Source organism: Sus scrofa, chromosome 2 (genome assembly GCF_054392235.1).
Source record: "Sus scrofa isolate SSC_HxYL_T2T_F1_AM1 chromosome 2, Sscrofa_HxYL_maternal_Yorkshire_Landrace_v2.0, whole genome shotgun sequence".
Lineage (NCBI taxonomy): Eukaryota > Metazoa > Chordata > Mammalia > Artiodactyla > Suidae > Sus > Sus scrofa.
In genome coordinates this window covers 71,602,551-71,613,032 of record NC_139384.1, presented here as the reverse complement: position 1 = coordinate 71,613,032, position 10,482 = coordinate 71,602,551, and the positions used below count along the sequence as shown (strand labels likewise).

Below are 10,482 nucleotides of genomic sequence, written 5' to 3'. Positions count from 1 at the left end.
CCATGAGGACACAGGTTCGATACCTGGCCTCGCTCAGTGGGTTAAGGATCCAGCATTGCCATGAACTGTGATGTAGGTCACAGATGAGGTTCAGATTCCTCATTGCTGTGGCTGTGGCGTTGCAGTTCCAATTCCACCCCTAGTCTGGGAACCTCCGTATGCCACGGGTGTGGCCCTAAAAAGACAAAAAACAAAAATAAAAAATAAAAGAAAAAGAGGAGGAAGATCATGAGGAAGAGACGGGAGAGACCGAATCAGCTGTGAAGCATCACCTGAGGCAGTGGACCCCCCTCTGAGGCTGGACCGTCCCTGGTTTGATTACCAACTGTGTCAATTACTGGCCTGGGAGCCATTTCACTTCTGTGAGCCTCAGTTTCATCATCCATAAAGTGGGAGCCACTATGCGGATCTGTTAGGGCAGTTGAGGATTCTGTAAGATACCAAACTGCCTGGTCACATGTGGAAGGGATGGAAGTAGGTGTAATGATGATGGAAATGATGCATCAGTGATAGCTGGATGAGCTGGGCTTGGGGGGTGCTTTGTGGTTGGGCTGGCACAAAAGCCCATGCTAATTTGAATGCTCTGCCTCAGCCTCCTTAACCAGGGGTTGTCAGCTCAGCTTTGCCCTCACTCATGGGCGTTTGGCTGTATTTCCTCACCAAGGCTATGTCAAGGGTGTATCCCTCTTGTCATAAGGTTTCTTGAGCAATAGAAAACTTGCTGGCAATAAAGGTTAAGACAGCTGTGCTGCTTAATTCATAGACCTCTCAGGAGAAACCTGGGAAGATTTTGAGCCAGCAGACCCTTCTCCAAAGTCAGCAAGTAGGTCCTGACCCTTCCTCGGTGCCCCAGATCTGTTGGCAGCTAGGAGAGGGCTGAAGAAGCCGGGCTTCAAGGAACAGCTTCTTCTAGAGTCAGTAAGTGATTTGGCAAATATTAGTTTTCTCTCTCGCTCGCTCCCTCTGTGTGTGTGTGTGTGTGTGTGTGTGTGTGTGTGTGTGTGTGAGAGAGAGAGAGAGAGAGAGAGAGAGAGAGAGAGACCATACATCTATCTCTCTGTCTCTCTGTGTCTGTCTGTTTCTGTCTCTGTGTGTGTGTGTCTGTCTTTCTGTCTCTCTCCCTGTCTCCATCCCCCTCTCTTTCTATCCCTTCTCCCTAAATAAGCAGATGCTCTGGCCAATTTGAGGAGAACTAAAGAAATTTCCAACCATTTATGCAATTATCACTCTCTCTTTTATTTGTTCATTTTTTTGTTTGTTTAGTCAACAAATTCTCCCTGACACCAGCTCTGTGCCCATTCCCACACTAGTGGCGGGTGGAGACAGAGATAAAGAAGGAAGGCTTTTGTCCTAAAAATATATCTGCCCATTCAGCCACTAGAATAAAAATCAAAAGAGCTGTGGGCATCCAGAGAAGGGAGAGGCAATTTCCAGTGGACTAACACAGATCATAAACCCCACCTAGCCGTGCCATTGCTATGAAGCATCTAGTGCTCTTTCCAGGACCTTTTCAGACAGGAAAACTTAGTCTCACAAAGGAGAGTGAGATCCTTAAGATCACACAGCTGGGAAGGGACCAAGAGAGAACTTGATTCTGAATCAGCTCCGGAATCCATGCTCCTTCCACTTTTTCTCTCAGTGTATTTGATTCTTCTTTCCTTATAGCACGGGCTCCATTGCATGTGTGTGTGTGTGTGTGTGTGTGTGTGTGTGTGTGTGTGTGTGTGTGTGTGTGTAGCAGAGGAGGAAAGAGAGATTTAATGTCCATTTCTGTCATAGACTAGAGCTACATAAGGGCGGGGATAGTGTCTGTCGTATACAGTGTATTCCTAATGCCCTGCACATAATAGACACTCTGAAATGTTTGCTGGGTAGATAGATATATGACTGGTTGGATGGATAAGTAGGTGGATGGATGGATGGTGGGTGGATGGAGGGATGGATGTTGGGTAGATGGATGGATGAATGGATAGATGGGTAGTGGGTGGATGGATGGATGGATTGATGGTGAGTAGATGGATGGATGAGTGAATGGATGGACTGGAGGAGGCATAGCAGACCTATACACCCCCACAACTTGGCAGAGCAGGGTCTTGACTAAAGAACACTCTATGCTGAGAACAAGGTAAGAAAATATATAGAATTGGAAAAATGGCAAAATGGCAGAAGTCATTCTGTCCAGCCAGAGTATAAAACAGAACTCAGAGATGAGAATGAAACACTTGGACAGACATTCAGGCTCAAAGCAGAGGGAAGGAGGCAAAATGATCTGTTCAGATTTGAGAACTACTGGGACAGTTTCAAAGTAGGATTCCCCACTTTGATGACATTCTCATTTTATTTTTTCTTCCAGTTTTATTGAGATATAATTGACACACATAGATGAATACATTTAACAGCCATAATGGTTTGAATTACACACACCATGAAGCAGTTATCACAATAAGTTTAGTGAATATCCAACATCCCATACAGATAAAAAATTAAAGAAACAGAAAAAACTTTTCTTGTGGTGAGAACTCTTAGGATTTACTCTCTTAACAACTTTCATATATAACATACAGCAGTGTCGGTTATATTTATCATGTTGTAGATGACATCCCTAGTACCTATTTATTTTATAACTAGAAGTTGTACCTTTTTTTTAGAAGTTGTACTTTTGACTGACTTCATCCATTTCCCCCTCCCCAAATAACCACAAATCTAATCCCTTTTTCTGAGTCTGTTTGTTTGTGAAAGTGCAATTAAACTAAAACACTGTTAGTTGCTGTTACACAACATAGTGATTTAATATTTCTATGCAATTCAAACCAATCACCACAATGTCCACTTATGATACATCACCATGTAAAGATATTAATAGTTATTGATTATATTCCCCACACTGTACATTTCATAACCATGACTCATTTATTTTGCAACTGGAATTTTATACCTCTTAATCTCCCTTACCTATTTTTCTCATCTCCCAACCCCATCCCTCTGGAAATCACCTGTTTGTTTTCTGCATCTATAACTATTTCTGTTTTATTACATTTGTTCATTTGTTTTGTTTTTTTAAATTCCCATATAAGTGAAATCATACAGTATTTGTCTTTGTCTGACTTTATTCACTTAGCATAATGCCCTCTAGGTCCATCCATGTTGTCACAAATGGCAAGATTTCATTCTTCTCATGGCTGAGTAATATTCCATTGTGAATATATGTATCTTCTTTATCCAGTCATTTATCATGGGCACTTAAGTTGCTTCCACATCTTAGCTACCATTAAATAATGAGCAATGAGCACTATTCACATAGCCAAGACATGGAAGCAACCTAAATGTCCATCAACAGATGAATGGATTAAGATGATGTTGTACATATACACAATGAAATACTATTCAGCCATAAAAAGGACAAAATCAGGGTTCCCATTGTGGCTCAGCAGTAATGAATCCAACTAGTATCCATGAGGAGGCAGGTTTGATGCCCGGCCTTGCTCAGTGGGTTAAGGATCTGGCGTTACCATGAGCTGTGGTGTAAGTAACAGATGCGGCTCAGATCCTGTGTTGCTATGGCTGTGGCAAAGGCCAGCAGCTACAGTTCCCTAGTCTGGGAATGTCCATATGCCACAAGTGTGGCCCTAAAAAGACAAAAAAAAAAGAGCAAAATCATGCAATTTGCTGTAACATGCATGCAAGTAGAGATTCTCATACTAAGTCAAGTCAGAAAAAGAAAGACAAATATCATATGATATCACTTATTTGTGGAATCTAAAATATGGCACAAATGAACCTATCTACAAAAGAGAAACAGATTCACAGACATAGAGAACAGACTTGTGGTTGCCAGTGGAGAGGGGGGAGGGAGTGGGATGGACTGGGAGTTTGGGGTTAGTAGATGCAAACTATTACATTTAGAATGGATAAGCAATGAGGTCCTTCTGTACAGCACAGGGAACTATATCCAGTTTCTTGGGATAGACCATGATGGAAGAAAACATAAGAAAGGGAATGCAGGAGTTCCCATTTTGGCTCAGTGGGTTAAGAACCCAAAATAATCTCTATGAGGATACGGGTTCAATCCCTGGCCTTGCTCAGTGGGTTAAGGATCTGGCATTGCCACAAGCTGTGGCATAGGTTGCAGGTAGGGTTTGGACGCAGTGTTGCTGTGACTGTGGCATCAGCCTCAGCCACAGCTCCAATTTGATCCATAGCCTGGGAACTTCCATATGCTGCAGGTGCAGCCCTGAAAAAAGAAAGAAATACAAGAAAGGGAATATATATGAATGACTGGATCACTTTGCTGTACAGCAGAAATTGGCACAATATTGTAAATCAACTATACTCTAATGAAAAAAATTTTAATGTAAGCCAGAAGAAAATGCTGCAGTGAACATAGGGTGCCTGTATCCCCAGAGTATCAAACTAGAGAAGATATACTTCATGGACTATCATCTCTTGCCCCCTATTCAGTCTCAAAAATCCAAAAGAAGTCCGTTTCTGTTTTGTAGATCGATTCATTTGTGCTGTATTTTAGATTCCACATAGAAGTGGTATCATTTTGGTATTTGTCTTTTTCTTTCTGACTTACTTCAATTAGTATGAGAATCTCTAGTTGGCATCCATGTTGCTGCAAATGACATGATTTTGTTCTTTTAATGTCTGAGTAGTATTCCATCGTATATTTGTACCGCATAGAGAATAGACATGTGGTTGCCAAGAGGGAGGGGGAAAGGAGAGAGATGGATGGGGAGTCCAGGGTTAGTCGATACAAACTATAACATTTAGAATGGAAAAAAACAAGGTCCTATTATACAGCACAGGGAAATCTATCCCATCTCTTGGGATAGACAGTGATGGAAGACAATATAAAAAAAGAATGTGTATATATGTATATGAATTAGTCACTTTGCTATACAGTAGAAATTGGCAGAACATTGTAAATCACCTATTCTTTAATTTTAAAAAATCCAGATAGACAACCTAGCCCATCCCCTGAGCTCCTCTGCCTTCCTTTGAAGACCTTCAACCTATCTTCTCTTGACCCTCTCCTACTAGGATCAGCCAAGGGTGGTGAGACCCAGACTCCAAATCAGAAGACATGAGCAATCCCCAACCTTTGGAGGAGGTAAGCTGGGGGAGAGGGATGGGAGCATCTGGCAAGAGGGAAGGTGAGGAGCTTATTGCTTCAGATACAGTGGAGGGGTGAAAAATCATGACATGAATTCAAAACTAGAGCATGCTTTATGGTCATTCAGTTGGAGGAAAAGACTCTGAGATGGAACCCAAGTTGTGACAACCAGGGGAAGGAAGGAGCACCCCTGCTACATTTGTCCCAAATAGAAAACTCTTATCCTATGGTACTCAGTGTCCTGCTTCTCTTCTTAAAAGAACTGTGGCTCCAATATTCTCCTCCCTCTGATGGGACAAGATAAAATCTCAGAATTAGTTTCAGAAAGTCTGAAATTTCTGCAAGTGAGAAGTAACGCTCAATTCTTGGGAAGGATGGAGAATGAGACACAGCCACCAAATGTGACAACTGGAAAGGACTTTCAAAAGCACGCACATAAACACACACTCATTGTCTCTATGGGAAACTGAGGTTCAAATGAGAACAGTGACTTACCCAAGTTCACACAGGGCTAAAACAGAGCTGAAACCCTCCAAGTTGAGTTGCCATGTTTGGCAAATAAAAATGAAGAATGCCCAGTTAAATATAAATTTCAAATCAACAATAAATAATCTTTTGGTGTAAGTATATTTCATGCAACATTGGGTACATACTTATTCTTTAAAACTTGGGATTTTAGGGGAATTCATGCTGTGGCACAGTGGGTTAAGAATCTGACTTCAGTGGCTCAGGATGCTGCAGGGGCATAGGTTTGATTCCCAGCAATAGGTTAAAGGATCCAGCATTGCCAAGTCACAGCTATGGCTCAGATTCAATCCCTGGCACAGGAACTTCCACATGCTACGGGTGCAGCCATTAAATAAAAAAAAAAATTTTAACTTGGGTTTTTTTGAGAGTTCCCATTATGGCTCAGTGGTAACGAATCCAACTAGTATCCATAAGGACACAGGTTCTATCCCTGGCCTCGCTCAGTGGGTTAAGGATCCAGCATTATTGCCAGCTGCATTGTAGGTTGCAGATGCAACTCAGATACCACGTTGCTGTGGCTCTTGCATAGGCTGGCACCTGCAGCTCCAATTTGACCCTTAGCCTAGGAATTTCCATATGCCACAGGTGCAGCCCTAAAAAGACAAAAAACAAACAAACAAATTTTTAAAACCTTGGGTTTTTTTCATCTTAAACATGAGTGTACTTGGCATTTTATATTTTACTCAGCAACCCTAAACTCTTTGGACTACATCTCCTTCATCTCTTTAACCTCCTACTCCTTTGATGATATTTGTCATCTCTTCGCCCAGGAGGCATATGACATGTCAGGTGCCCGCCTAGCCCTGACGCTGTGTGTCACCAAAGCCCGGGAAGGTTCACAGGCAGACCTGGATGCCCTAGAAAGCATGTTCCAGCAGCTGAGGTTTGAGAGCACGATGAAGAAGGACCCCACTGCCCAGGTACTGTGCTGCCAGCTCCAGGCCAGCAGGAGAGGGGACTGGACAGGAAGGTGGGCTCTGGGGCCACACCTGAGTCTGGCCATTTCTCTCATTCCAGCAATTCTATGAAGAGCTGGAAAAATTTCAGCAGGCCATAGATGCCCGGGAAGACTTTGTCAGTTGCGCTTTTGTGGTGCTCATGGCACATGGGTTGGAAGGTCGCCTTAAAGGAGAAGATGGCAAGATGGTGGATCTGGAGGACCTCTTCCAGGTGCTTAATAACAAGAATTGCCGGGGCCTGAGAGCCAGGCCTAAGGTGTACATCGTGCAGGCCTGTCGAGGAGGTACGGACAAAGCCAAGAGCACAGAGCCCCCATCCCAGATCCAGAGATCCAGCTAAGCCTGGGTTTGTCCATCTGTCTTCTGGCCTTCTCCTTTCCTCATAATTCTCTGTAATTTTGCCTTATCCTCTTCTTAATATTTCAGAACAAAGGGACCCCGGTGAACCAATAGGTGGAGAAGATCTTGTGATGATCGCAAAAAGCAGTCCTGAAACCATTCCCACATACACAGACACCCTCCATGTATACTCCACCGTGGAGGGTATGAGTTCCCAGCTGACCCAAGGTGGCCTGTTCCTCTGCCTTGCCCACCCATCCTGACCCCTGAGACACTCCTCCAGGACCCACCCTTGCCCAGGGTCTCTTGTACACACACACACACACACACACACACACACACACACACACACACACACACACATGCATACACACCCACTGGAGCTCCCCTGAGCCCCCATCTCTGAAATTCCCAGGGTACATTGCCTATAGACATGACCAGGAAGGCTCCTACTTCATCCAAACCCTTGTTGATGTGTTCATGAATAGAAGAGGACCTATCCTGGAGCTTCTGACAGAGGTGAGTTGGGACAAGGTCCTTGGAACCCTCACCCAGCCTAAGCAGGGAGCAAGTAGAGTGGGCTGAGCCTCTTCCAAACTGCATTTTCCCACTCTCCTGCACCCCAGGAGAGTCCAACCTTAGTCCTGACATAGAAACTAAGATGCCCTTCTCCCAACAATGACCTTCTCTAATGCAGGGAATTCCAAAGCCCATGGTATGTGAGATAATTTAGATGATATTCAGATAAATTTCTGTAAACAAAGCCCTTAAGTTTCACCAATGTTTAGGAAATGTTGGGGCAATCTGATGGTTATATGTTATTATGGCAGATTAGAAAAAAAACATATAACAGTAATATCTGACCAATGATTGTTTAGAAATTATGGTATAGGATGAGACAAAAGTCTCCCATTTTAGGACATGTAGACCCACCTGCCCTGCTCTCTAACCTCCCAATAAGACTCCTCCAAAGGCCCAGCCACAAGCTGACCACACCTGTTGTTGCAGGTGACCCGGCGGATGGCAGAAGAGGAGCTGTTCCAGGAAGGGAAGCCGAGGAAAGTGAACCCTGAAATCTACAGTACCCTTCGGAAACGTCTCTATCTGCAGTAGAAGTAGAAAGGGTAGGGAGGGGTTCTCTTTCCAGTGCTCTCTCTGTCCCACAGATATTTAGAGGCAGCACTCATCATTTCTCCAAAGTCTTCTCTTCCAAAAGCTAAACAGCATCTAGCGCCTCTTTCATCACACCCTTCATGCAGGTCCTCCTTCAATCTATCCCTTAGAGCAAGCCAGCTAAAACCGAGCACAAAGCATGATGGTAACATTAACATCACCTCCCTCAGGCTGGCCTCTCTACCTCTATTAATGCAACCTAAGAGGGCATTCACTTATCCTACTCTCTGCTCCCGTGCTCAGCTGAAGCCCTCTTCTTTCTGCCATGAATCATGCTCCCACAAATGTAAATGAATAATGCTCAAGATCTTCCACTGATAAATCAATGCCCACTCACCACCTCCCACCCTAATCAGATCTTCACTGGCTCTGGAATTTCCCCTGAAATTACAACCTTCTCCTCTGGAAACCATATCCATTCCCATCTCCCAGTGATTCCTTCTCAACCTCTGGAAATTCAGTGAGACAAGAATTGTTCTCTCTCCAAGATCCCTCTTCCTTGATCCATTCTCCTCATGGGCTTTCTCTCTCTCTGGCTAATAGAGCTGCTTCCTGCTTTTCTGGTCTCTCCCTTCTAACTAATGCTGCCAGCCCCCCACATAATGCACTAGGTTCTATCATTTGTCCAAGATAATCCATCCATTCACCCATTCTCAGAGTTTCAACTTTCAACCACTCTGAATCAGAGCATGTTGGAGCTATTGCAGATACCCTAGTGTTGCCTTATTATCTTTCAGACAATCTGATGCAAGTCCAGAGAGGTTAAAAATAGCTTGTCAAATACCACACAGTAAGTCAGTGACATAGTCAAGTTCTGGCTTCCATTTCAGCCCCCTTTCCACTGACTGCTAAACCTTGATCCATCAAATTTCTTTTCTAATTGAAGGAGCTGACTAATAAGGTTATTCTTACCTTGGAGGTAGGAGCTCGCTGGAAGACTTCTAAAAATGCTCAATGACAGGAGTCAAGGCAGGTTACCTCCATAAGCTGGGCCTAGGTTGGAAGCTGGATCAGAGAATTCCAAGTCTATGGCACATGTATATTTGACCTTTCCCACTGAAATAACCTGTGGTCATATCCTCCATCATTGAAAACTCATTGCTAAAGATGAGTCATTTCTTCCTGGTCCATCTTTCAAGTGTTCCCTGGAGCCCTCAACCTCAAACCTCTGCAGTTATCTATGACTCCCATCTTCCTGCATTCTTCATTGGTCACCAGCCACTATGCCCAGCCCAGGCCCACTTTGAATTTGTTCTCTTCCCTTACATGTCACTCTCTAGTTTCATCCTCTCTTGTCTGCATCTTTGCACATTCCCTTCCTTGCCTCTGTGCTTGCCCATCTCATCCTTCCTCTGTCCTTCATACCATTCACAATTCTTGATCTCCCTAGAATACTCAAGAAGACACAACAGTGCCTCATTATATAGAGATCAAGGCCAAGCTCCATATCTTGATTACTCACACCCTGACAATCCCACCCCCTACTAGAAATCAGCTAAACTCATCTCCCACCTTCCCCACCATGAATTCACTCTTCCGTCAAAACTAATATTGTCTCACTGATCTCTGCCTCTAAGCCTTTGCCATGACCATTTCCCCAAGCTTGAGTACCCCACCTCTCTCTCTTTCACCTCTTTCTACTACCTCCTACTCCTACTTATTCCAGAAAGCCATTCCTAATATTCTTTCTAGTTGATTCTACGCTCTCATCCAGGATAAGACACATAAATTACAATTTCTCCAGAGCAGGGAAAAAGTCTTTGATCAACATAATGGATGTTCAATAAGCAGTTGTTAAACTTTAAAAAAAATGTATTAGACAGAGTTCCCATCATGGCACAGTGGAAAAGAATCTGACTGGGAACCATGAGGTTGAAGGTTTGATCCCTGGCCTCGCTCAGTGGAGTAAGCATCCGGCTTTGCTGTGCGCTGTGGTGTAGGTTGCAGGCGCAGCTCAGATCTGATGCTATGGCTGTGGCATAGGCTGGCAGCTGTAGCTCTCATTGGACCCCTAGCCTGGGAACCTCCATATGCCACAGGTTCGGCTGTTAAAAAAAAAAGCAAAAAACAATGTATTGGAATCTTTCTTTTGTGCTTAAATAGTAAAACTGATGTGAAAGGCATTATGATTTAATTTCTTTTTCCTGACGGCCATCTGTATCCTAGGTATGTCTATCATGAGTGGAGAATCAGAAGCTTCATTCCTTTCATAAAAGCAGGTGTGGAGTTCCCATTGTGGCTCAGCAGTTAACAAACCCAACTTGTATCCATGAGGATGCAGGTTCAATCCCTGGCCTCGCTCAGTGGGTTAAGGATCAATGTTGCTGTGACCTGTGGTTTAGGACACAGATGTGGCTCAAATCCCAC

At 43.8% G+C, this 10,482-nt stretch overlaps 1 protein-coding gene across 1 annotated transcript; it reads left to right on the top strand.

Moving 5' to 3' along the window:
• Positions 1 to 759: 759 nt before the first annotated feature.
• Positions 760 to 10,238, top strand: CASP14 (caspase 14). The gene is made up of 7 exons (XM_003123430.5): positions 760 to 918; positions 5,044 to 5,113; positions 6,415 to 6,564; positions 6,662 to 6,887; positions 7,030 to 7,146; positions 7,358 to 7,461; positions 7,951 to 10,238. The coding sequence occupies exons 2-7, from the start codon at positions 5,087 to 5,089 to the stop codon at positions 8,053 to 8,055; spliced, it is 729 nt and encodes a 242-aa protein (XP_003123478.1). The 5' UTR covers positions 760 to 918; positions 5,044 to 5,086; the 3' UTR covers positions 8,056 to 10,238.
• Positions 10,239 to 10,482: the final 244 nt, after the last annotated feature.

Excerpts from the sequence above, each read along its gene's own strand:
- CASP14 (XM_003123430.5), top strand. The coding sequence starts at position 5,087 with ATGAGCAATCCCCAACCTTTGGAGGAG. Across the intron at positions 6,888-7,029 it reads CGTGCAGGCCTGTCGAGGAG|AACAAAGGGACCCCGGTGAA; the intron begins GTACGGACAAAG and ends TTAATATTTCAG. Across the intron at positions 7,147-7,357 it reads TGTATACTCCACCGTGGAGG|GGTACATTGCCTATAGACAT; the intron begins GTATGAGTTCCC and ends TGAAATTCCCAG.